Source organism: Elgaria multicarinata, chromosome 13, assembly GCF_023053635.1.
Source record: "Elgaria multicarinata webbii isolate HBS135686 ecotype San Diego chromosome 13, rElgMul1.1.pri, whole genome shotgun sequence".
NCBI classification, from domain to species: domain Eukaryota; kingdom Metazoa; phylum Chordata; class Lepidosauria; order Squamata; family Anguidae; genus Elgaria; species Elgaria multicarinata.
Window position 1 is genome coordinate 4,680,235 of NC_086183.1, and position 27,840 is coordinate 4,708,074.

A 27,840-nucleotide genomic window follows, 5' to 3' on the forward strand; every position below is an offset into this window, starting at 1 on the left:
TAGGTTAAATCAGCTGAGAGCTTTGTCTCAGAAATGTAATGAATAAACCAAATAGAAACAAAATGTCTAGAAGCCAGGTGTACCACAGGCTCTGTTGCCCCTCAGCTCTGTGCAGATTGTCCCGTAAATTCTGTATCTACATTTTGTACATTGTACCTCTCTGGCCAAAATGAAAATTCCAGAGAGCTGCTGTGGCTTAACTCTTGGAAGTGAAACCTGCAGGGAAGCCAACTGCTGTGTGGTGAGAGTTGAGATCATCACAACAAATAACTCCTTGATCTTTGGGACTTTCACCAGTGTGGGATTGAGAGACACCTGATAGATGCCTAGCTCAGTCAAGGACAGATTCCCAGGGATGATGCTGTGTAACTGGATGCACATTCTACCAAGGAACAACAAAGCAATACCCAAAGGGTTCACCAGGTCATGAATAATCAAAGGAGCAGCATGCAACCTCTTGTTTTGAGGCTGGATTCATTACAGACCAGTCCACCCCAGGAGAGCTCACTAACAAATATATTTGTGTGGGCAGACGTTGGGCTTGTGGGATCTACTTTGGTTTCTACTACAACAGTGAGGTCCACCAACTGAAGCTGGGTACAAAACAGGTGGTCTGGTGTATGTGTACGAACACAACAGGCTGCTTCTGACCACTCAATCCAGGAATTTTTCAGAACTAGAACAGGTCTCATAGTCCTTTCACACAAAACTCTACCCCCTTTTTTCCTCACAAGTTTTTATTTCATTTCATTTTCTTCAGAGACCTATTTTTGTGTGAGGGGTTATTGTTAGTTGCTGCTATTGTTAACTGAGAGTCAGAAATCCTTGTCAATGCACTGCAACTTGCCCAGCAATCTATCAGTAGATCCCAACTCATGTCCTGGGCACCCCTGGCCTACAAGGAGGAGTAAATAACACCCTTTGTGGCAAAGGATGCAGTTCACTCCCCACTGATGGCACAGAATCTATTCCCCAGGACGCTCATCTGGGCCACATCACTATGTAGTTTAGGTTGTTAACAAAAGCCTCTGTCTCCCGTCAGATTTATGGAGAACCAGATTAGAAATGACTGTGTTGCTGCTATCTTGATTGATTTTGGGTTGTCCCCTGCATCCCCAATAAATTTAATATATTTGATGCTGTTTTTATGATGGTTTTGTGATTGCTTGATGGTTCCTTTATTGATTGTAATGCTTTTATGTCTGTGGGGTGGGTGTTTTTGTTTTCTTTACTGGCTCGTGTGCACTGAATTGTGGAAAAGCAGCCCATACCTTTCAGAAAGAAAATAGCAATTCAAGGATGGCTGTATCACAAACAATTCACACAGCTCTTCAAATCTTCAGTATGAGGCTAACTGAGTGATCTCGGGACAGGCACTCTCTTGGAGCAGTGTTGGGTGAAACCTATTCATCCTTTGTCTGAATGCTTCCCATGAAGGAAGCACAAAACAAAACAAAACAGCAGAGTAGAAAAGGGTTGTGCTAGGGCATTTGTGTTGGGTGTGGTGGTTTCTGATTTGCAGAAGGTGTTTTGTTTTTAACGTGGGGAGTCTTACAAATTAAAAATATTTCCTGCATTGATTTTCTTATACTAAAAGGTATACGAGAACAGTCCTAGGGCCCCTAGACAGCATCTGAGCAGCCACAGACAGTAGGAGCTGGTGGCTTCGATGTCAGTATGCCAGTGAATCTGCTCCTGCTTCCAGTCAGAATTCTGTAAAGGAGCTATCAAAGGTGCAGAGCACCTTGAAACTCAGAGCAGATTCACTGCTCCACTCATATCCTCCTCCTCCTCTTCACACTTTTGTCTTGCCCTTTAGCCAAAAAAAGCTCTTAAGGCAGTTTATAAAAATATTTCTTAGGACAGTCCCTGCCCACAGGCTTACAGTCTTAAAAAAAACGACACCAAAGGAAAGGGGATCTCCAATGGATCTCCCCTGCACCCAAGAAAACCCTACCAACAGCAATGGGAAACCCCATGGTGGGGTTCTGCCCTCAGGAAGGGGAGAAAATGGGTATGTTGGGGGGCGGGGCAGGCCACTGGGTGCAGAGATCTGCTGGATCCAACAGCATAGAATCATAGAATAGCAGAGTTGGAAGGGGGCTACAAGGCCATCGAGCCCAACCCCCATTTCCAGACCCATCTCCACCCCTGGCAGGGAGAGCAAGTTAGATGGGCTCAGAGGGTCGCCTAGTGTTAAATGCAAAAAGTGAGGATGGAATGGGAAGAATAGCCTCCATCACTCCACCTGCCCTGCCAGCAAGAGCCTGAAGCCCAGACACCCAAAGGATTGCTCTCTAAGATATCTTTTGACTGTTTGATTCAGCAATAAAGTCAAGAATTACTGTGAGACCAAACACAGCCAGTCACAACCACAGATGACTAGATCACACAGTTGTCCAGTAAAACTAAAAAGGGAGAACAACTGAGAAGTTAAGCAGTAACAAACTTAAATCAATGGTTGCTGGAAGACGAGACCCAAGACTGCTGAAGAAATTATTCATAGCCAACTGTTCCCTCCACTCCAATATGATTACAACTAACAAGCTCCATTCCATGCACCCCCACTTTCCCTAGATCTTTCAGGCCGAAATCCAGATGGGGAGGATGGAACACCAACCCACCGCTGTCACCAAAACACTTCCTTAACAAGCCTGAATAAAATATATCAGCATTTTGAAAGAAATATATGACAGGCTGAGCTGCAACTTGTGGGGGGAAATACAAATATGTCAATTTTCAGCATTTTTAAACTTATGTGTATATGTGGCAATATGTATCAGATCAGTTTGAAATTTTGTACAATTGCATACCTGATCAGGTAGAGTATGTTGACAAGTTTCAGGTTATTAGATGAACAGGTGTTATTTTTAAGCAGCAGAATTTTGAGACTTATACTGGAAGGTGGTTTTTTTTTTGCAACTCACCTTTTTTTGCATTTTCACACACACACACACACACAGACACCTTTTTATGTGGTGTTATTAATGCATAGGCGCACCCATAAAAAAGCAAAAAAAGGGCCTTGATGTAATCATACACACGAACACATATAAAGTAGGCCTGTGCACGCCCTCCCCGAACCGCTTCGGATCCTGATCTAGACCTCCCTCGATCCGATCAGGAACCAGGCTTAGAAGGTGATCCGGGGATCCATAATGGAGCGGAGCACACCCCTAATATAAAGCCCCTTGCGTGTCATTTTTCCTGCTAGACAGGTAGAGTACACATAAAACAAACATGTCAAGATTGCTTTTGTGCAGTGATTTTTTTTAAAAAAAATGTGGTCATACACATCAGTAATGATGGGGTTGTGTGGAGAAGACATGAAGGATCTAATACTGATGGCAAACATTGCATGCACATGTATATTTACGCATGCAAAATCAGAAATTGAAACAAACAATAGGGATGATGCATCGATCAGTTTTGGTTTTTCATAAATTACTATTTTTTTAAAAAAAAACTTTTTTCTTAAATATAATAATAATAATAATAATAATAATAATAATAATAATAATAATAAGAAGAAGAAGAAGAAGAAGAAGAAGAAGAAGAAATTTATTTCTTGCCTGCCTCTCCATTTTGATCGAACATTGCAAATCCTAGGAAATTGTTACTAAAAATGAACTTAATCTTCATCAGCTAAATTGAATAGCTACAGCTTTCCCCAGCACAGAGTTGACCATACTGCCTGCCATATAGCTGTGAAAAGTTGAGAAGCATGTCAGAAAAAAGGAGGTGCCAACCCAATTCAGCATGAACATGGTTAACACAAACTCAGACTTTTAAGAGTAGCTCTCTCAAAGCCCTGGACATGCCTGCACAAATCTGTCGGTTTTGGTTTCTTCCATATTCATTCCTTTTTAAAATATATATATATATATATATATATATATATATATATATATATATATATATATATCATATTCCTTTCTTTATCAACATGTAGATCATTTAAAATTTTGGCAAATTCTTATCAAAACCAAATTGAAATGAATTCTCACCCATTCAAACAAACAAACAGAATAATGTAAGTGCTAAATGCATTAGGGAGAAATTCAGAAGAGAAGGACTTCAGAAGCATTCCTTCCCAAATGTACCCAAACAATTATTTTACAGAATACATTGGGTTCCCATGAACAATAGTGTTGTATAACAGTTTCCCTGGAAGATGGGGAGACTGTTAAACCAGATTGACAGTGCAATCCTGTGCATGTGGGTCCAGGCGGTAGTATATGCCTCAGGGCTCATCTACACCAAGCAGGATATTCCACTATGAAAGTGGTATGAAAGCGGTATATCAAAGGCAGGAGCCACACTGCTGCTTTATAGCATTATTGAAGTGCACTGACAGCTGTTGGGGCCCATTGACACATACCATATACCACTTCCATACCACTTTCATAGTGTTATATCCTGCTTGGTGTAGATGAGCCCTCACTCTGTCAGGGAGTGGTGCCTGCTGCCTTGGAAGAGGCTGTAGTGTACCCTGTCCTGAAGAGGCCCTCCCTGGACCCAGAAGTACGTATGTGAAAACTACTGCCCCATCACTAATATCCCCTGTGGGCAAGCTGCTTGAGTGTGTGGAGGCTGAGCAGCTTGAAATTGGTTCTGCAAGATGGGAGTAGGGGGCACTGGGTTACAGGGTTTCCACTCCTACATGTAGGGTCAATTCCAGAGAGTGGTATTGGGGGATTCCTGTTCCATCCCATGGCTATTAAGCTGTGGGATGCCACAGGGCTCTATTCTATCCCCCATGCTGTTCAACATCTATATGAAGCCACTGTGAGGTCATTAGGGGTTTGGGGGTTTGGTGTCATCAGTATGCTGATGATACTCAGCTCTACTTCTCCTTGTTGTCCAAGTCAGCTGGGGCAGTGAAGGTGCTGGACCAGTGCTTGGAGGCTGTAAAGGGCTGGATGGGGGCCAATAAACTGAAGCTGAATCATGCATGATAAGATGGAAGCTCTGTGGATTGATAGTTCCCAAGTCTGGGACTTGGGTAAGAGACCTGTTCTAGATGGGGTTGCAGTTCCTCTGAAGGAGCAGGTGTGTAGCTTGGGACTACTCCTAGATCCATCCTTGGCACTGGAGGCCCAGGTACTTGGGGCCAGCTTCAGCTGATCCACCAGCTACGGCCTTTCCTGGACAGGGACAACCTAGCGACAGTAGTGCATGCACTGGTAACTTCCCGATTAGACTACTGCAATGCATTCTTTGTGGAGCTGCCCTTGAAGATGACTCAGAAGTTGCAGCTAGTGCAAAATGCAGCAGCTAGACTGCTGGCAGGTACATCTTACAGAGACCACATAAGACCGGTCTTAAAGGAATTGCACTGGCTGCCTATATGCTTCCGCTCAGAATTCAAGGTGATGGAAACGATGTTTAAAGACCTAAACAGCTTGGGACCTCAATACTTGAGGAAGCGCCTCTCCCTATATATGCCTGCCCAAGACTTGAGATCTGTTGAAGGAGCCCTCCTCTGTGTCCCACCAACGCGAGATATACATTACAGTGAGACCCGGGAGAGAGCTTTCTCTGTTGTGGCACCCTGACTGTGGAATGCCCTCCCTTTGGAGGCCCGACTGGCACCAACACTGACCTTATTCCGGCACCTAGTAAAAACATGGCTTTTTAACAAAGCCTTTAATGGTTAAATTCACCAAGCTCACACACTGTTTTAACAGTTTAATTTTTTTTTACTGTTTTTAAATTCTATACAGGTTTTAGCTTGATTAATAGTTTAATTTGTTTTTAGCTGTGTATATTTATTGTTTTATATTGTATAATTTTATCTGTAATTTTTTCTGTAACTGTGTAATTTTATCTCAGATCTTAATGATATAGGGTGGGATACAAATGTTTTAAATAAAATAAAATAATGTAATAAAATAAAATAAAATAATGTCTATGCAGAACTAGTTCGCAATGAATTCACTCCAAGATAAGTAGCTACAGGATAACAGCCTGAGCTTGCTGCATGGATATGCCCTAAAGGCCATAGACCATTGAACTGAAGAAATCCTTGAGACAGACCAGAAGAACGTAAGAAGAGCCCTGCTAGATCAGATAGGAGGCATGTCTACTCCAGCAGCCTGTATCCCATAATGACCAACCAGATGTTTCTAGTGAGACCACAAGCAGAGGACCAGGGCAAGAGCCTTCTCCCTCTCTTGTTCCCCAGTATTCCTTACTCCACACCAAGGGTGGGGAACGTTTTTCAGTCCAAGGACTGAATTCAATTTTGGAGCAACTCCCAGGGATGAGTGGTGGGCCAAGATGAAGGCAAAGGGGGCAGAGCCAAAAATGCACACACACACGTGCGCGCACACACACACGCACACACACACATACACACACACACACACACACACACACACCCCAGCATATTTTAGCTTAAAGGTCTTACCTGCAGTAAATAAGTCTTTGGTCAGCAGGCCTGAAGTTCCCACCCCTGCTCCACATATGGAAAGGAGGACAGGGCTCCTGTCTCTTTAACAGTTGCAGAGAAAAAGGAATTTCAGCAGGTGTCATTTGCATGCATGCAGCAGCTGCTGAAATTCCCTCTTCATCACAATAATTAAACTGCAGGAGCCCTGCCCTTTTGTATCTGGTCATTCTAGAACAACTCCTTCATAACTGTTGTGATGCAGAAGGAATTTCACCAAGTGCTGCATGCATACAAGTGGCACCTGCTGAAATTACCTTTTCTATGCAGCTGTTAAAGATACAGGAGCCCAGTCCTGAATCTTTACATCCTACACACTATGCATAGTTTTAAACCTCTTGTTCATCTCTCCCCTTATTTGCTTTTTATTCTGAACCCAAACATTGTTGCCTTTCCTTGCCAAGGGAAGCTGTTCTACCCTCCTCATAACTTCATTTCCCATTTTTGGCACATTTTTCCAGCTCTACAACATCCTACAGCACATTTCAGTACAAGGAAGTTGTAGTTTCCTCTTGAGTCCAATGGTCATCCTAGCCCTTCCGTGTGGTTGGCTAAAACATCACTGCCTTGTGAAGTGTCCATTTTGAAAACCTCCGAATTACAGAATCACTTCATTTGTCCAAATTACATTTCCCATCGGTCTGAACAGTTATTTTTCCCCCCTGGCATAAAGTCATCTGAGCTGAACAGGATCTGTGCTGGTCCATCTCATGGAAAGAGGCAAGCCCTCCCTTCTCCAGACCCACTGAGGGCTTCGTCCCCATGCATCGGTCAATGCATAATTCATCCATCTGTCCATCCATCCATCTTCAAGTAAAGACTGAGTACAGTTACTACTTTCTGCTGAGAGGGGAATTGGTAATGGCATTAGCTTCCCCCATAATTCAGTCCTGGTGCAATCTAATGTACTTGTTTTTCCAGGCAGTTAGTGTAATGTGGTTTGAATGATCGCTTACTAGATGCATTTCTAGCCTCAAGGTCATCCTGGGCTTCCGTTTGGCAGGAGAGACTGGAGAGCGTTCTTTAACTATCGCTCTGAATTTTCCATAAGCACCAAGAGAAATTCAGTGTGAGTTGCAGAAACAGAAACTCCGTGCCAAGGCTAATTTGATGTCCATCCTGCCTTTCAATCTGAAAACCTCTCTTTGAGCTGACGTTCCAAACACAATTTTGTTATATATGTTGTAGCTTTTCAGGTTTCCATATCCTCTTGTTGCTTGGTGCTATGGGAAGCCACGGAAAGCAAAGGATGAGGCAGGATAGAAATGACAAATGGAAAGCCTTTGATGAGCACTGGACAATCTGGACCTGGGAAAAACTCAAGTATGTCCCAACCACCTTGGGAAAATGTATCACCAGCCTGCATCTCCTCAGCGTTAGCCCGGGGCTCGCCCCTGTGTATCCAGATGATGCACAGGGGATCCCGGGGTCAGGCAGGGGTCAACCCTCCCTTACCCCGGGGTAACGGGCTCCACTTGTAGCCCACTTGAGCATGTAGCCCATTCCACGGCTTCTCCCAGCTATTCCCAATTACTCGCGAGAAGGCAGGAGAAGCCGCACACAGGGCACAGCGCTCCACAGGATGGTGGGAAGGTGCTACCATCTTTTATCGTGTTGAAAAGCATATAGAAAACTTCTGTTTCCAGAATGTCCCAATCATACATACTAGGGCTGTGCGCTGCCTCGGATCTGAATCCCGAATCCAAAGCAGATGGGGTTGGTTTGGACCCTTCCGAACCAGATCCAAGGCGGTTCAGGCGAAGGCCAAGGTGGTCCAAAGCCAAAGTCAATTGGATTCAAAGCTTTGGGCCACCTCAGCACTTCGGAGCCAGCCCTGCCGCCCCCCCGTCTCCTTACCGGCTGCCTCCGTCGCAGCCACCATCTTTCTTCTGGCAGCTTCCTGTGCCACTGCTGGAAATGAAAGGGAGTAGGCTGTGCGATTTTAAGTTATCGCATGGTCTACTCCCTTTCATTTCCAGCGACACCGGAAGCTGCCAGAAGAAAGATGCCAGCAGCGACAGAAGCAGCAGGTAAGCCCCCCTCCCCCCTCCCCCAGTTACCTGTGTCCGCTGTCACCGGATGCAAGCCAGCGGCGGTGGACCCAGGTAAGCCCCCTCCCCCCGTTCCCCACTTACCTGCGTCCACCGCCGCCACTGCTGGCTTGTGTCTGGTGCCTTCTACTCGAGGACGCTGAAGGCCGGAAGCAGGCCGCAACCTGCAGTGGCAGACGCAGGTAAGTGGGGAACGGGGCTTACCTGGTGCTTCCGCCATCCGCGGTGATGGATGGCAGAGGCACCAGGTAAGTGGAGAGAGTTTTCTGGGTGCCGGCTGTGCAGCCGGCACCCAGAAGTGTCCGAGTCACCTCAGAGGGTCCGAATTTCACCGAGGCTTCGGCACCGAGGCAGATCAGGAAACCCGAGACGGATCGGGGCTGCTTCTGGGGCTCCGGATCGGCATCCAAGGTGGATTGGGGGGTCCCTGCACAGCCCTAATACATACCATGTAACCAGAATATACAGGAAAAATCAGCATGAGCAGCTTTTCATTGGCAAACATGCTCATAGAATAACTTAGGGTTTGTCATAGTTATAATGGAACATTTCCTTGTGCGATGAGAGGTTTTTTTAAAAACACACATACACACATTTCTAAGTTATCTTGGGATGCTGTGTGGAAAAGAAAGGCAGCCTTTTCTTTTTAACTCTATACAAGTTGTATACCACCAACAGTGTAAATGGCGGCCACCATTTCCCCAGTTTTTCTTGACTCCTTCAACCCAAAGTACATATCCATGGAGACTGCTGCGTCTTGTTTCCTCCTCTCCTGGCACCCATTTTTAACACTGTGTACTGAGGAAACATTGAGCCCAATCTGTTGGAAAGTTAAAGGTGGCAGAGAACTGGCAGCTACCTGGATTCATTGGTTTGTGTGTCTCCACAGAGAAAGCTACAACATCGCACTCATCATTTCCAGGGAAATGGATTTGGTGCTGGGTCACTGAGGCAGCTCCCAATTATGTCTACCGTTCTAACAGTCCCAACACAAGAAGTAACTTACTGCTGAATGGAATGAACTCTTTAATTGAGGTCTGCTATCATTTCCCAGGGATGTTCCGAGCACCCAACTGGAGTCCTGCGGACCACCCTCATCTGCCCCCCTGGACCTAGTCGAATGCTCCTGACACGAGCACGGGCCTCCACCCAAGTGTTCACAAGGCCCCAGTGAGCACTCAGAAGCCACCAGCCTGCAGGCCGAAATCATGCACTTTCCCTTCCTGCATCAATGGTGCCTCCGTAAATTGCGCACTTCCTGCTCCACGCCAATGGTGGCCTTAAAGGGTAAAGGCACCTTTATCCTTGCATCAGTGGGGCCTTTAAGGCCGCTATCGGTTCAGGAGTGGAGCGAACACTTTACCGAGGCTCTGGAAATTGTGCAATTCCCCCGTTGCATCGATGGCAGCTGCATTGACACAGGAACAGGAGGCGCGTTATTTCAATGCATGGGTGGGTGGCTGCCGAGCACTCACTAGGGTGGCCCAGCGAGTGGGGGTGGGCGGCTGCAGCGGTGGGACGAGTGCCCAACGAGGTAGGCACAGGTGAGTTCGTCCACCCCTATCATTTACTACCTACTGAAAACCCTTTCCACATGTTTGTGATCCCAGTGAGTCCCTTCCAGTAGAATGGCCATTCCAACCACTCCATCTCTGCCATTTGCCAAACCACCCCAGCAATTTATTCATCACAGTGAAGTGAGCACGTGCATTCTGCCAAGGAGTCCAAACTGTGCACATTCACCAAGACATATGCACACTGGCACAACCTATACAGAATAATGTGAAGAAAAGCCTACTTACACATAGAGCACACTCTTCTGGTCTCCAACCTGACCTCCATCCCCCACGGTTAGTGTGTCATATCCTCTCTCCAAGTCAAATTCTTCAAAGTTGAGCTTGAGAACCTATTAAAGACATGTGGTGTTACTACAAATGATTGAAATGTTGGGGGCAGAGCCAGTTTCACAGAGAAGAAGAACCAAGAAAATGGGGGTGGGTGGGCAGTGTGTAGTAGTAACTAGAGCTTGTAGAGCTTGTAGAGTGTGTAGTCGTAACTAGAGCTTGGATGCAAGATACCCAGGTTCAAATCCCTATTGAGCCAGAACACTAGATGGATGGGCCTCAGGACATCAGCATTCTCAAAGTATGTCCCCCCTCACATGGTTATTATGCCAATGAATAGATGGGGTAATGGTCCGAAAGAACATATGTACATAAGACAAGCACTGAGGCTGGATCAGACCAAGGTTCCATCTAGTCATTAGGGCTAGTAGCCATTGATAGCCTTCTCAATGAATCCCTTTTTAAAGCCATCCAAATAGGTGGCCATTGCTACACACTGCGGAAGTGAATCTCACAGTTTAATTATACCCTAGGTAAGGAAGTACTTCCTTTTATCTGTCCTGAACCTGTCCTATACAAGTGATCATCCCTTGATTTCCCCAAAAGTATATTCAAGCTACACCTGTAATCTCCATCAGCCGGATTGTCTGCAATTATCTCAAAAGAGCAGGTATGGTGTAGTGTTTGGAGGATCAGTCTGGGACTGGCTAGTCCTAGGTTCAACTCTTCACTCGCTGGGTGAACATGGGCCAGTCGGCTTAAGCTACCTCACATGGGTTGTTGTGAGGATATTTGCTGCTCTGAGCTCCTTGAAGGAATGGCCGAGATGACTCCATCGAACGTAGCATGATGCTAAACTCCTGGGCATTGCTGGCACCCATGTCAACAAACAAAGTGGGTGCAATCCCACTACCGCCTCCATGTGTTTAGTACCCATGCAGACCAAGCACATGAACAGGGCTAGAGTCATGTATCTTCATCAAAATCCTTCTACTATTTTTTTTTCTCTTAAGATGAAACAAGTCTGAGAGATCCACCTCTAGTAAGTATTAATCTGTGCTAAAAATATATATATTATTAAAAACCATGTAATGATCAAATAATATAATTAATACAAAGAACAAAGGGTTGTCAAGTGACACACATCATTAGTTAAGGCAGCCATTCACATAAACTGCATTTTAACAAGTCTGACCCTAATTAAATAGCTAATTACATTTTAGTACACTGTAGACCATAACCTTGTTGCAAAGAAACAAGCTTCTGGAATCCAAGAATTATTTATGTATTCCTTCTTCCTTTCCTCCCCACCCTCAGTGCCGCCCTCCTGCTTGCCCTAGTTTTGCTTTTACTTTTAGTTTAAAAATTAAAAATTATTTAATGAGTCATTAAATAACAGGAAACCTTCTGGCAAATATAGAGAAACGTTTGACATAACGCTCACTTTTTAAAAGTCACAGAAACCAACTGGGAAAAAGCAAGGAATAAACTACGGAGCTCTGGCCTGAGATTTTAGTTGGGCCTCCAATCAACAATGGCGGGTTTTTAAATGGCAGCTCCATTGGAGACCTTAGTTTGAAATTGTCAACAAAAATTGTCAATCATAGAATCATAGAATAGCAGAGTTGGAAGGGGCCTACAAGGCCATTGAGTCCACCTCCCTGCTCAATGCAGGAATCCACCCTAAAGCATCCCTGACAGATGGTTGTCCAGCTGCCTCTTGAAAGCCTTTAGTGCCACAACCTCCCTAGGTAACTGGTTCCATTGCCGTACTGCTCTAACAGTCAGGAAGTTTTTCCTGATGTCCAGCTGGAATCTGGCTTCCTGTCACTTCAGCCCGTTATTCCGTGTCCTGCACCCTGGGAGGATCGAGAAGAGATCCTGGCCCTCCTCTGTGTGACAACCTTTTAAGTATTTGAAGAGTGCTATCATGTCTCCCCTCAATCTTCTCTTCTCCAGGCTAAACATGCCAAGTTCTTTCAGTCTCTCGTCATAGGGCTTTGTTTCCAGACCCCTGATCATCCTGGTTGCCCTCCTCTGAACACGCTCCAGGTAGGATTTCAGCAGTGGTGTCTGGTGGCTCTGATTTCAGTGGGGCTGTGATGCCATTCTGGACTTTAGACAGAACTAGTCAGGATCCTGAAGGAGCTATCCCCGTATCAGATTATGTGAGTGTGCACAGTAGAGGTTTCATAGCTAGACAAATTCCTGACTGTTAGAGCAGTACGACAATGGAATCAGTTACCTAGGGAGGTTGTGGGCTCTCCCACACTAGAGGCATTCAAGAGGCAGCTGGACAACCATCTGTCAAGTATACTGTAGGGTGGATTCCTGCATTGAGCAGGGGGTTGGACTCGATGGCCTTGTAGGCCCCTTCCAACTCTGCTATTCTATGATTCTGATTCTATGAAATTCAAACATGCCATTATCCTCTCTGTTGACCTTCTCCAACTTGATGCCCTCAGATATCTTGCACTACAGCTTCCACAATGGTCAGCCATTAGCCGTGCTGGTAGAAGATTGTGCGGGTTGCAGTCCAGCATACCTGAGGGACACCAGTTTAGGGGAAACTGCTGTATGGATGAGGACAGACAACTTGTGGGCCTCCAGATTTTTGGCCCACAACTCCCACGATCCGTCACCATTAGATATGTTGACTAGGGTTGATGGAAGTTGTAGGTCAAAATATCTGGAGGGCCACCACTTGCCAACCTCTATTCTAGGACCATGGAATTTGTTAGTTTATGAACGTATGAAGCTCTTTACAAGGAATGAGATGAAAGATCTCTCTAGCCCAGTAATGTCTACACTCAGTGGAAGTGGTTCTCTGAGACCTCAGGTGGAGAGAAGGATCTCTCAGCACCACCTACAGTTTGGCAACTCAGCAAAACCTGACCTCATTGAGGTTCTCTGAATTCCACCTCAATGCTTTATCTGTGTCATGTCTGTACTGGACCATGAGCTTTGGCAGGGGTGGAGGTTCTGCATTAAAAAAGTGTATATTTCTATGTTCCTTTTGGGAGGGGCCGTAGCCCAGTGTGATAGAGCACATGATATACATGCAGAAGATCCCAGGTTCAATCCCCGGCTTCTCCAGGTAGGGCAAGGAAAGAATTCTGCCTTAATCCCCGGAGAGCCGCTACTGCCAGTCAGTGTTGACAATACTGGGCTAGATGGACCAATGGTCTGACTCAGTATAAGGCAGCTTCCTATGAGCATCATCACCGGGGGGGGGGGGGAGGGAGGGGCGGAATTGTGTTTTCTTGCTTCTCTGCCCTCCCTTTTGTCCCTCATTACCTCCTCTTCCAAAAGAGGAAGTAAACAACATGCACATGGCTGATACAGTGGATCTTTTTGATCGCATTGCTTCTCCTGCACACAGCAGATGGCGGCAAGTTCCATCTCAAAAACTAAGTGGGATTTACTGGGGTGCGTTTTTGTCATGCAAAGATGGCTAGAAGGGGCAGATGATGTCATGAGAGGGACCCGTGAAAATCCGTGAGTGCCCAGCAACGAGCGTACAATAAAATGTTTGTTTGATGATGCCTTATGCTCCAAATGCATACACCAATTGTGTCTCCATTTCCCCCTTGTTGGCTAAAGCCTGTTTGTGCACATTTTTCAAATGTATTTCCCATGTGCATTTTTTAAATGCATGCATTTTCCAAACACGTTTTGTTGTTGAATGAATGAATCTCATTGTAAGCTCGGAAACAGACATCAGATCGCATATTGTGTTCAGGTCTGCGCATAGTTCCAGGAGGTGAGAGTTGGACAAATTCTGGTCAAAAATGAACTGAACTGAATCTCTCCCCCATCCCTAGTGGTCTGATGGTCTTTACCTGGAGGGAGACATTGGGGAGTGAACCTGGATGTACTGCATGCACACCATGTGTCTGCTTCTGAGTAATGACAGGGAACCCATCCATGGCTTGTGTGTGTGTGTGTGTGTGAATGAGAGAGAGACAGAGTAAGATTAGGGTTTAAATCTCTAGAATTTGCATTTTTGTCCAGTACCCACTTATCAGATGAAAAGGGTTCTCAACTGCCCAGACTGGGGTGATTTCTCTCCATCCATACCCATCCAGCCTGTACACACACAGTCTGCTTTCTTCACACAATAATGTCTTTCAGCTACACGTTTCTGCAGTCTCTGCAGATTCTGTTGTCAGCAGTCAAATGCTAAAAGGAATTGATTTGCTCTCCACCTTCTTCTCTCTTTCTTTTTCTCCCCCTTCCTCATCTGTCTGAGGAGAGATGCCCATGGGACTACAAGGAACATCCTCAGCCATTTAAACACCGGGAAAGACATCAGGCTTCAGTGGCACAACAATGTCTCGCACTAATAGGAACAAGCTCCGTGGTAACAAGTGGGCTCAGCTGCAGTTTTTCAAAATCCATCAGTGAGAGCTTGGACCAGGCATCTGATTCACAGAAGCAAGGACAGGGAAGACTGGCAGGGGGCTTGGAGTACATCAGGAGCACAGCTTCCCAGGCTGCTGCTGAGTGTCTGGGCAGCAAAACAGCCCCAGCAAAAGAATACAGCATTGGCTGTTTCTAATCCCTCCATCTTCATTGCAAGAGCATAACTGTCCACACGACACATCTCACATGCCAGGAGGAAATGGGTGTGTGTGGGTTTCTCCTCGTCCTGTCTGGCACAACTACCGAGGATCCCCTTCTCCTTTGGACTCCAGGAGCCACCCACTCCTTTTGCTTGGATGAGGGGGCGGGGAAGAGAGCCTTCCCTTGACATGTTTGATGGTCATTCATGCTAAATTTCCTCCACTGGTTCTCCTACATTCTCTTTCCTCCCAAATGTGTCCACCTTTACATTTAAATTAGAAGGCTCATAGCCCCTCTGAGTAATGCTCATTTTTTTGTACAACACCTAGCAATATTAGACACTTTACAAAAAAAGAAATGAGCAGTTGTGTTAGCAGTAGTGTCACTTGTGGTAAGACTTCCCTGAACCTATTGGGGGACAACTGCAGGGAACAATAATACCGTCCAAACAAAATGGAGCCTGGAAATGCTGAGATTCTCTCTCTCTCTCTCTCTCTCTCTCTCTCTCTCATACACACACACACACACACACACACACACACGCACACACACGGCATGTCTACACCATAGGGTGTAGAGAGAGGGAGGGGGAAGGATCACAGACTTACCAGCTTCTGCGATCCTCCCCCAGCATCTTGACGGCTGCACAACTCCCTGGAAGGATGTCGTGGCCACCACTTTTTTTCCTGAAGGGGAGGAGGAGTGCAATTGCACTCCTCCGTGAAAGAAGTAACAAAAAACTAAACAAAATAAAAACCACTCTGAACCCGCTCCCCACCCCCGATGGACACAGACTGCCCCTGTGCAGCTCTGTGCCCATTTTAAGTACCCCAAAAGAAGGGATGACCCAGGAGCAGTGGCCACATGGCCAGCACTCTGTGGGATGGTCTTAGGACCATGGAAAAATTAGTTTTTTCGCAGTTCCCTATATCCCAGGGAAAGTCCCTGGTCATCCTGGGTTGCCTGCATAGCGACGATCCAGGGACTACCCCAGGATATAGGACTGGTGTTGACATTCCCCCCTCCCTAAACACACACACTACACCAGAACTGGAGACAAAACACTGAATCTTTCATTTTGTAGCCACTCCACTAGATACGGCAAAATGAATGGCTCAGGAATCTTGTGCCTCCACTCAAAAGGATCTAAGGATGGAGGAGATTTATTTTATACACAAAGCAGCATTCACACATTAACTGCTCCACCTTCAATTTGACATGACGCAATCAAAAGATACATTCTACATGGTGGTGTTTTGTCTCCTAGAAGAATTCAAAGATCTCTTTAGATGTCAGCTGACTACCCTGCTTTTTCTCCTGCAGGTCTCAGGAGCCCCTCTACTCATCAGGTATGCCATAAATGGGTGGCAACCCATCACAACACTGGCTGCCCATTGCTGCTGCTTTTGCTGCTTTGAGGGAAGTGGAGGGGCTACAGAAGGAAAGAGGTCATTTGTGTCTTCTTCAATCAAAAGCACAGGGATGTGCCGACTATTCCTCAAATCCCCACTCTAGTCCATCCACTGCTGTTGTCCTCGGTCTACAGGAAACTGCCTTAGAGTCAGATCGTTGGTACATCGAGTTCAATTACTAACGGATCTCCAGGGTTTCAGGCAGGTGTCTTTCCTAGCCGTACTAGGGATGCTGGGGGTTGAACCTGGGACCTTCTGCATGCAAAGCCTGAGCTCTACCACTGGGCATTCAATCAATGTCTTTGGTGCAACAATGAGTAAATAAGTAGAGGCAGAGGCAACACAATCAGGGCTGCGTCAACACTGTATTATTCAAATTCTGAGCCAAGGAAATCCACATGCTGTGTAAAGAAAAGGCAAATTCTGCAACCTGGGTCAGCTTTGCTTTGCCAATTGGCAATTTTTTCGCCTTGTTACACAGTGTATTCTGCATTTAGTTTATTAGGTTTGCATAAATGAGTCTTCTTTTGCCGGAGACAGAGAAGAGCAATGAGCTCTACAGGGCATGGAAAACCCATTGCCTCCAACCATGAGAATTCATAAACAGCCCCTTTCCCACCAGCTTCTAAATTTTAGGAGGCATCACCAACATATTTGATTTATTTATTCATTTGGGCAGATTGCCATATTACAAAATACAATGATAAGACTAAATTCCACCACAACAAAGCAATACAAGCACTTTCAAGCATGTTTTTATGGCCATCAGTCTCAGAAAATGCTTATTTTCTAGGAACCGAAAGCCAGGATTCCCAGGTAGCTGACAGTTGTGGGAAAGGACATCTGCACTAGATATTGGGTGAAGGCATGGAGATGGGAGGAGGAGGAGGAGGAAAGTGCAGCTGGTGGTGAATGAATATATGGAATTCAGAGTGACGGAAAACGTAACATGGATATGACAAAGGAAATATAGGCAGCAGTAGCCAACTTTAAATATAATGGATTTGACACTTGTAACTTAGGTAGTGAGCGATAGGGAGCTGCAATAGCAGGAAGGAACGTTTATTGCTCAGGGTGTATGAAAGCCTTCTGAGAAATTTCCTTAGTCTTATTGAAATTCTTTTGGAATTCCTCAGAACATTTTGTCTAAGCAAGAACCTCCAAATCCAGGCCAATGTTTTGCTCCGGATGAACTGTGATGGTGATGGTGATGGCGGGAAGCAGAAGCAGAAACCTTCTGAGCTATTTTAGTAGCCAAGCAAGCAAAGTCTTGCTTACACACACCTCTTTCAATAAGGTGTTTGTGACCTCCTCTCTCATTTGCCAGTAAGTTCTATGAATGCTTCCAGCCTAAACATTAGCAGGTTGGTTAAACACCAAATATAAATACTCATTGCTTGTTCTTCTGCATACTTCTTCTCCCTCTCCATGCTACAAGCTGTGTTCCTTGTTGCATTCCTTCCTGTTGCTAAGCTTTGAACCACTTAAGCGGTGTACATCATCTCTGCATCACATGAAAAAAACCATCTCTTGATTGCATTCCATGGATTGGCCCATCTCTGATCCAGACTTCCCACAGCTGCTGTGACCCCAACTCTGCAAAGTCTGCCCCTCAGATTCCCCCAAAGTGGGTATACATTCAGTCCCCCAATGATGCATCCATTAAGACCTACCTTGGCTGGATTGACTGCTGTTATCACCCACACGCAATAGGCATTGTTATCATACTGGACAGGGTAGTTGGGAGATGTGATAACGCCGCTGGGGCCTCGAAGGTATGTATCACACATCCTAGCTGTGGGGGTGGGAAAAAGAAGAAACAGGAAGGAGCATGTGTGGAGGGAATTCTTCGCTTGGGATGGTCCTTTGTTAAAGGACCAAGAAGGAACAGGCATGGAATTAGCTGGAATATGTTTTTCTGCTACCCATCAAACAAGTCACAGGATCACAAAAGCTGGAAGGCATCTGAAGTTCATCTATTCCCATATACATAGCATATACCATATTCAACCACCAAGACAAATGCATCCCCTGAGGCCATGTATGGAGACCCATAGAAGCTCCATCACTGTCCTGCTTTTACTGGGACTCTCTAATTGGGATGGATAGGAAGGGATAGTGAAGATTTTTTATTCCTTTAAGACAGAGCTGGCAACTTGTAGCCCTCCTGATGTTTTGGCCTTTAACTCCCACCATCCCTCACCACTGACCATGCTTGCAAGGGATGATGGGAGTTTTAGGCCCCCAAAAATCTAGATGGCCACAAGTTGCCAGCTCTGCCTTACAGGAATAACATAATTTACACACGCACGCACGCACACTAAACATAACTGGGATTGTATAGAGCACATAGAAACGGCCCAAATTGTGCAGTAAAACATTAGAAATAGACTGTGTGGGTGCACAGATTTCTGAAGATGCAACCCAACTTTGCAACACCACCAGCAAAAGGGCTGCAAAGTAAACCCTTGGCAGCAGTTTTCATTCTGCTTTGGAGTATGGTTTCCCCATATGAGGGGGGGGACAGTAATGTTCCTCACCTACCCTCAGCCTGGAGGGCTAACCAAACCCCGGCAGAGTAAATCTTTCTTAGTAAGCAGTTGAAGGAAGGCTCCTTTTCCCACTGATTCTGGGGCAATAGAGTCAGCAGCTCTTCCGAACATTTTGGGAAGGAAAAGACAAGGAATGTATTTAAAGAGGATCATTGCCGTTGACGGGGTTCATTGGGAAATTTGCTTCCTCAGATTCCAGGACCTGAGTTCATTTCAGACTGGGTTCCAGATTCACCAAACCTGGGTTTAGGGAGGCAACAGAGCAGGAATCTCTTCCAAGTGTCTTTTTAGGTTTGAGGAGGAACATCAGCAGCTGCCTTTGAATGAGTCAGACCACTGGCGCATGAAGCTCCGTATTGTTTACATCAGCCTTCCCCAGCCTGGTGCCAACTCCCATCATGCCCCTGTCAGCAGCACAACAGGTTTTCAGAAAGGGGTTTTCCCCAGCCCTACCTGGAGATGCCAAGATGGAACCTGGGACCTTCTGATTGCCAAACAAGTGCTCTAACCCTGTGCTAAAGGCCTTCCCTGAGTAACAAAAGCCATGAAATGGGATGTGGGGGGGACCAAGATATCCCAGTGAGGATGGAACAGGCTCAATGGCTACACAACAGTTAGTGTCTGCTTGGTGGGGGGAGGCAAAACTCCGGAGAAGTGGGGATGGAACTGAGTAAACGGGAAAAGAACACGGCTGGCTGGAATCCTGAGTAGGAAGACTCCACACGCCAACATTTTTGTTGCAGGTCCCACTTGTATAAACCAAATTGGATATATCCCCATCATACTAATATCATCACCATCACCACCACCACCACCATCTTCCCATGTACCTCGGTTCGATTTTATAAGGAAAATACAAATAAAGGCCCTGCCCACGTGTTCAAAAGAAAAATGAAACAGAAATAACGGGAGGGGGAACATGACACAAAAGAGTCAGGGGATGGAGGGGAGATGTCCAAGCTGGTAGCCAAACGGTGGCCTGGGGGAGGCTGCCCTTCTTTTCTTTTTTTAACCAACAAATAATTTTTAAAAAGTTTACGGTTTTGTCTTTAAATGGTCTGCAAACCAGATGAACTGACCCCTGACTTTTTTTGGCAGCCCCCTAACATTTAGGCTGGCTTCGGGCTTGGAGATGTCCTCAGGTCAGTATTCACCTGGAATGGAACAGAGAGCATAAAAAGATGGAAAGAAGAGATAGAAAAAGGATATCTTGGCCGTTGTGAGTAAAAGACTGCTGATGGAAGGTAGTGGACATGGAGGGGCAGAATGAGAGAAGCCAAGAGAGAATATGAGGAGCCAGAGGCTATAAAGCTGCCCTCCCAACCTGGGTGTGAGCTACAGCTCTCATTAGTCATGATGTCCTTGCTGGCTGAGGATGAGGAGCGGTATGGGATGTCCTGCTAGGAAATGCAGTTGTTTTTTTGCTTGCCGGAGTTCTAGAGTGGGTACAACTCACTTTGGGGCTGCAAGCTGGGAACATTTTTGCACATGGGAGGGGGCGAGGTTGTGCAATTTGCGCAAACTTCTAAGCAAATTGCACAAATTGTGGCCAAATTTGTGCAAGGTATGCAAATCTGGCTGTAATTTGTGCAAATTATTCAGAAATAACTGTAAATTGCAGAGCCTCTTCCCCACCACCCCCAAAAAGCACAAAATGCCCAGAATACCTATGAATTAGCTAGACTCATTTCAGACACAGACACAGACACACACACACACACCTCTAAGGAGGAGAGCTTTCAGACCTATTTCCTGTGAAATTACGAGGAGAGGGCAGGCCAAAGTGGTCTAATGCGTGGAAGATAGTGTTCAAACAGTTCCCACCTTGCCTTCCCTGGATATGTGCAGGAGCACAGAGGCCCTATTGGCCAGCCACACCCCTAATGCCCACAGAGTTGCTGCTGATGCCTCTTGGTGGCTCTGCATTTGGCATCAGTGCGAATAGTCCCCCATGCATACACAGGACAGGTGTGTCAAGCACAAGGCTAGTGGTGCACCTGCCGAGGGCCAATGTCACAGCAGGGCCCCAGTGACAAGACCCCCCTGGAGTTGCTCCTCCTGTCCACCACTGCAAGCTGGTTGTTCACCTGCCTCTGGCCCAGACAATAGTGGTGGTGAGAAGGTGGGGCAGGAGATGCCACGGCCTTCTTGCTCATCGGCTCCCTGCCTGTCAAGCAAGCAAATGACAGCAATGGTGAGAAAGTGGACAAGGGGCATGAGCAGCTGGTGACAATGGTGGTGAGAAGGTAGACTCCCTGAATGAGCAAGCCCATCGAGGTTGTCTTGCCCACGGGCGTTCAGAGCTGGCACTGTGCATGCAGATTTATTTGTCTAGTGGGGTCTTTCATCCAAGTGAGATCCTTGACTAATCAGGCCTTCCACTGGCATGTAGGAGCACAGAGGAGCACAGGTCCGTAAGTGCAAAGGGGACCTTGATATTGATGTCAAACATGTGGACCCAATGGGATATGACTGGTGGGTATGACCCCACTCCCCTGCCCCATGTGTTCCATGAACAGGAGTGTATGAGTTGTTGTTTGAAGAGCCCTAGTAACGGAATCCTCTTTGTTGCTCACCCTGGAAGCTTTGATAGGGGCCACATGACACACTCAGGGAGGAACAGTCCAAAACATTTTGCTGCATAAAGGTAAGAACAAGATGATTCCTCTCCCCACATTTCATCCACACACAGAAACCGATTTGATTGGCAGTTGAATCTTATTTCGGTGTTAGTGACAGGCCAGTATAGTCCACCATACATTGAGGGTGGCAGGCTAGCTTAGTGGACTCAGGATGAGAGCTGCTACACCGCCCTCACCCAGCATCTGCCACCAGAGGTGGCTACCTTCACTCTACCTTATAATAGGGTCAGCCCTGCTCTCTGGTCTATCATTCTTAAAAGGCTTCCCTGCTGGTCTGAGTGGTTCCTTTGTAGTCCTCCCTCCTTTGACCAGAAGGGATGGTGTTAACCTGGTTGAATCTCTGACTGATATCCTTTAGTTTAGGACCAGCTGTGGCCTTGAGGCCTGACAAGTAAAAGAAGCACAAGTGACTCCTGGCTCCTGTTCTCTCATTTTGGTTGTAACTGGCCTGCTGAAATTCCTCCCTGCAATGAGGTGTGCGTGTGCTTCCAGTGTAGGACATCTGTGCATCACCCTGTGGGGGTTTCCCTTCCGGTGTTTCTGTGGAAGCACAAGCCATACCAAAGAAGAAGTGCAAATCTGAAGCTGCTACACAAATAATCCCTACCCTTAGTTTGTTCAACACACAAGAAAGTAGGAAGCTGCCTTATATTGAGCAAGTCCATTGGTCTATCTAGCCTAGTACTATTGACACTGATTGGCAGTAGCTCTCCATGGTTTCAGGCAGGATTCTTCCCTAGCCGTACCTGGAGATGCCAGGGATTGAACCTGGGACCTTCTGTATGTGAAGCAGGTGCTCTGCCACTGAACTATGGCTCTTCCAGAGGCAAACATCCCAAAGCTATTCTGCCATGTGCTACTTCAGATACCATTCTTGTTGCATAACCAACCTCACTCACCCTTCTACATTGCCTATCCAGCCCTACTCATGTTGGAAACCTTCCACTGAATGGTATTTACTTGAATTAAACCACAAACAAATCTTTATAAAAATGGTCTTTGGGCAGGACATTTTTTGAGCAATGGGGTTTGGGGTGAGCTGCCCTGCATGTCTTCCTGGAATCAGAGAAGACTTGTGATCAAGGTCTCTACACCTTCAAACTGTAGGGGGTGGGGTCACAATTCCCAGCATTTTTAATGTCTGTGATGTTGCATGCATCACCACCATTTATGCAAATGTGACATAGGATTGCACTTTAATTCTATCTATCTATCTATCATCTATCTATCTATCTATCTATCTATCTATCTATCATCTATCTATCTGATTTATAGTATCATAGCAACATGGCAAGTTCTCCCTTATTTTGAATGAAAGTCTGCTATACATTTCATTTAATGAGTCAGAGACTTATGTCAAATGTCCTCTTAGGTTGATTTAATTCATCCACATCAGTTTTAGGGAATTAACAGGGATTCCAAAAGCCTGGCAGACTGAGAGCCAAGCAGACATCAAGAGAAAAGAAAGGAGCAGAAATGCACAAATCCTGCCATGGTGCTTTCAAAAGGCCCACGATGGAGAGATCCCAGGATGTAAAAAGAGCATCATGTACCCTATTGGGCTCAAGTTCATCACTAAATTCTGTGGCAGGCACAGGAGCAGAAACGAACTCCACAAATTCCACCTCCTCTCTCTGCAGGTCTCTTCTTTAGGAGCCCTGACTGTCCGGCAAGGCCAGAAGAACTTACATGGGGCAGAGACATCTCTATTGGGTGGATATTACAAGTAACCCTATTATGTTGCCACTGGACAGGTCCATGAGGGACAGTCAGTAGGGCATCCGCATGGCAACATAGGGATTTCAAGTAGCACTTTAAAATATTCCCTGAAAAGCACTCTGACCCGCTGAATATTTCCTCTTTGCCATTCAGTGATCAATCAATCATTGTCAAAGGGTAATGGACTTAGATCACACATCTTACCTGTCTGGATCTTGAAGGTCACTATGCCCTTCTCCCCACTCCAGCTGATTGTGTGTGTGTGGGATCCTGGACACTGGAACATCAAGAAGTTTGATGCCCATGCCTATTATTTGAAATAATGCACACACCTTGCTCATACCTCTCCCAGCCAAAGGCACAAGTTAGACCCTGGGAGGGGGAGCTGGCTGACCACACTTCTTGAAGGAAACTCCTCTTTATATTTTGAGAAACATGAGTTCAGAAGAACAAACGAGGAGAAGCCATTGCAGAATTAATGGCCAACCAAGACTCTCAACAAGGGACTTATTGGATGCTATCTTGAAAAGAGACCCCTACAGGGTGAGCTTGACACAGTTCACAGCATCATCTCTCTTGCTTATAACGAACCCCCAAGAAGGTGGAAATTGAAACCAATTTCTTGGCCAATTTGGAGTGTTCAGTGCCGCACAGTTACTTGTCTCACCTCTACACACTGGCCTTTGGTCACTCCAGGCTGCTATCATGCCACTCAGTTTCTTACAGGTGATGCTTTTGGAGCCTTGCAAATCATAGCCTTCATTGCAGGTGAACTGGACGCTGGATCCTAACCTGGAAGATATAAGGGATTTTTTTCCTTTCAGCTTCAGAATGTAGATCAGGCACTAAGAACCAGAGGTTTGGATTAACGTGTTCTGATTCGTAAGCAGAAGATCACTCCCTTGTTTATTGTAGGTAAACATATGTAGGAAAACAGTGTTATTTAATGAAATCCATGGGCGTTTCCCCCCAACCTGGGCTGACTTAATCCTAAATTCCAGATGATAGGGCCCAACTGGTAGATGCTGCAACTCTTCTAGAATGTGTGCAAATTTGTCCTTGGTCTGTCTGTAGCTCTATACTTGGGGTTTAGGGGAAAGAGGATGTTTCTCTTTCTGTTCATGATGCATAGATTGGTATCATTAGGAGACCATAATAGGGCACAAAGGAGGAGGCAGTTGCTCTCCAAAGGCTACTGGATCAAAGCCTCGTTTCATAGATAATCAGACCCTTGAATTGTGACTACAAAAGAACAAGGAACCAGATGTCAGAGTGTGTCTGAGTAACCCAAGAGGATGCTCTGGGTAATACCAAAAAATCAATTTCCTCTATAAAGCATGCAACGTAGACTAGAGTGCAGAGTCTGTGAAGAAACAAGTGGCTTATATTGCATTCACAGATTACATTTTCATGGACATTCAATTGTGCAATTGCAGAAGAGGTCCTGTGACTTGAAAAATCGAATGTGCGAATAATACTCTCCTAGCATCTCAGATTGCTACATACACACACACTAATAGTCAATTAGCATCTCTAATTTATGTATCTCTATCTCTATTTATCTCTATGCAGACACACACACACACACACACACTATTGTGATTTTACAGTGAAGTTCAATACATGTCTCTATGGCAGCTCTATGGCAGCTCATTGGCTGCCAGTCCAGGTCCTGGCCCGATTCAGAGTGCTGGTATGAACATTTAAAGCCCTAAACGGCTTGGGGCCAGGCTGTCTGAAGGAACGCCTCCTCCCATATGTACCTGCCCGGACCCTAAGGTCATCCTCAGGGGTCCTTCTCCGTGAGCCCCTGCCAAAGGAAGTGAGGCAGGTGGCTACCAGGAGGAGGGCCTTCTCTGCTGTGGCACCCTGGCTGTGGAATGAGCTCCCTAAGGAGGTTCGCTTGGCACCTACATTATATGCTTTTAGACGCCAGGTGAAGACCTTTTTATTCTCCCAGCATTTTAACTGTCTATAAATAAGTTTTAACTTGGTGTTTTAAATTCGTAATTTTGCATTGCTGCTGCTTTTATCCGGTTGAGCTTTTATATTATATTTTATATTATGGTTTTATACTGTTGTTTTATACTTTGAATGGTTTTAATTTTTGTGAACTGCCCAGGGAGTTCTGGCTATTGGGAGGTATAGAAATGTAATAAATAAATAAATAAATAAATGTCTACTCAGAAGAAAGCCCCATTGAGTTCAATGGGGCTTACTCCCAAATAAATGGGTATAGGAGTGCAACCTAAATCTCATGATTGTTTTAAGGTATATATTAATGTTTGTGGGGTTCTCCAAATTCTTCCCAGAAGCTCAAACTGTCATCTTGGCCCTGTGGGGAAGAAGAAAATGCAAGGGGACAGGAGCAGGCAGAAGAAACATCGCGGCCTGCTCCAGTTGGACTCCCTCCTTCGGGTGCAGGACAATCCCATCAGCCCTGTTCCCAGTCCACTTAATCTCTCTCTCTCTCTCTCTCTCTCTCTCTTTCTCTTTACCTCTTCCCTCCTGGACTCCTGTTCCTTGTGTGTCATGTCTTTATTAGACTGTAAGCCTGAGGCTAGGGACTGTCTTTTTTGCTAAGTGTAAGCCACTCTAAGAGCCTTTTTTGGCTGAGGAGCAGGGTATAAATATGATAAATAAATAAATAAATAAATAAAATCCCTCACTTGCATTCCCGGCTGTGAGTCTCTCTCTCTCTCTCTCTCTCTCTCTCTCTCTCTCTCTCTCTCTCTCTCTCAATTGGGCAAAATGTGCATTTTAAAAAGTGCACACACAAAACGCATGTTTTTAAAAGCACAACAAATGAGGATTTAAGGGGGACTTGCATTCACATTCAAAGATGTGCACATTTTAGGAAAATTTCCTGAGAATTGTGCTCTTGCTTGTATTTGAATTTGGTGTTGCCCACAGAACATGTTTGCATGGTTTGCAAACAGGAGCAAAATTCTTGTCCATCCCTACTGTCAGTCACTGTTCTGGACCAGATGGGCCAATGCTCGGATGTCGCATCATGCAGCTTCCTACATCATAAAAGGATTAGGGCTGTGGAGTGACATCTTCTCTCCTCCCTGCCCCACTACATCTCCCATTGGACATGGCTATTTCTTTTGTTGCAGGCCATATTTCAGAAGAAGCTGAATGGATTGGGGTGGAAATGGAAATAGGTTTTTAGCAAGCAAAACAGTCATCGACAGAGAAGTAAAATTAAATATTAGGAGACATCTTAGACCGCTAGGAAAAACAACAAGATGTCCTAGGGCTGGTTCACACATACATGTCGGTCGCTTGGTTTCTCAGCACTTGGCAGTGACTGCTACCAGCCATGTGTGTGAACTGACTCCATCAACAAGCACTTGGCTTGAAGCTGTACATCAGCTCGGATCATCATGTTTGATCTGAGAGACTGTTCAATTCACGTTACTACTTGGTACTGCAGCCATGAACAAGAGCATGCGTGAACCAGCCCAGAGGCCTGTGTCTGAGTGCTGGGGAAAATCAGGTGTGATATCATCAGGGATTCAGACATGTGTGGAAGTCCCTGAGAGTCCTGGATTCAAATTCACCTTCAGCCCTTTGCTGAGTGTTCACATCCAGAGAGATGCCTCCAGCTTATGAGACAGAGCCTAGCAACCAAACAAAACTGATGGGGGTCAACTCTTTTGGTTGGCTTCAGAAAGGCAGTATAGAAATACCATAAATGAATAAAATAAACAAATAAACTGGGACTATTATAGAATGAGATCCATGGAAAAGGCAGACACCTCTCTTGGTCACCTACTGAATGTTTTGAGGGCAGCTGATGCAGACAAGTTATTTCAGATGGCAGACTGTTCTGGAAAGCCACGACTACAACACAGTGGTTTTCAAACTGAGTTCTGGGAAACCCTGCAGTTCCTCTGAATTTTATCAAGCAATAAGAAGATCAGTAGTGGTAGACAAGCCCTCCTTTTGTGATAACACAGCTGAGCAACCATGTTGGAATGTTCTAAGATGCACTGGCATTTGAAGGTAATGGAGGTCTTCTCAGTAAATGCAGGGCAGTGGCAAAATGGAACAGATCTGAGCAGAACACCTCCCAGAATCCTCTGTAACTCATTTGGGAGAGAAATCAACATAGAAAGGGTTCCTTGGGAGTTTTAAAAGCTACCGCCTTAATTGAAAGAGGGTAAATACAAACGTAATATTCCAACTGAGGCATGCTATATTAACACAGTGGACCCGTGTGGATGGAGACATCCCACATATATAACTAAGGGCAATCAGGAAGCACTAAGGCCATGGCTAGACCTGCCGATATCCTGGGAATTGCCCCGGGATCATCCCTGTGCATCCACATGATGCACAGGGGATCCCGGGAACAGGGAGGGAGGATCCCTTTCTTGCCCCAGGATAAAGGCATAGCCTTTAATCCCACTTTTCCCCGTGGTCTCGGGATGATCCCGAGACTGCGGGGCATATGGGCGGCCATGGCGGTTTTGTCCCGGCTCCTCGCGAGTAACCGTGAGGAGCCGGGAACCGTGCATGGGGTGCAGTTCTCCTCAGGAGCTCTGTGCCCATCAGGGCTGTGGTGGCAGGAGCATGAGGGGTTTTTTTGTTTAAA

General features: G+C 45.7%; 1 protein-coding gene across 1 annotated transcript in view; it reads right to left on the minus strand.

The window, feature by feature from the left end:
- CSMD2 (CUB and Sushi multiple domains 2) overlaps positions 1–27,840 on the minus strand; it is a 784,677-nt gene that overhangs the window by 279,673 nt on the left and 477,164 nt on the right. Inside the window, exons 9-11 of the mRNA XM_063140724.1 lie at positions 23,905–24,029; positions 17,998–18,119; positions 10,305–10,408 (exon numbers count right to left, since the gene is read on the minus strand). Coding sequence (XP_062996794.1) covers positions 10,305–10,408; positions 17,998–18,119; positions 23,905–24,029 — 351 coding nt within the window. The remainder of the gene's footprint in view (positions 1–10,304; positions 10,409–17,997; positions 18,120–23,904; positions 24,030–27,840) is intronic.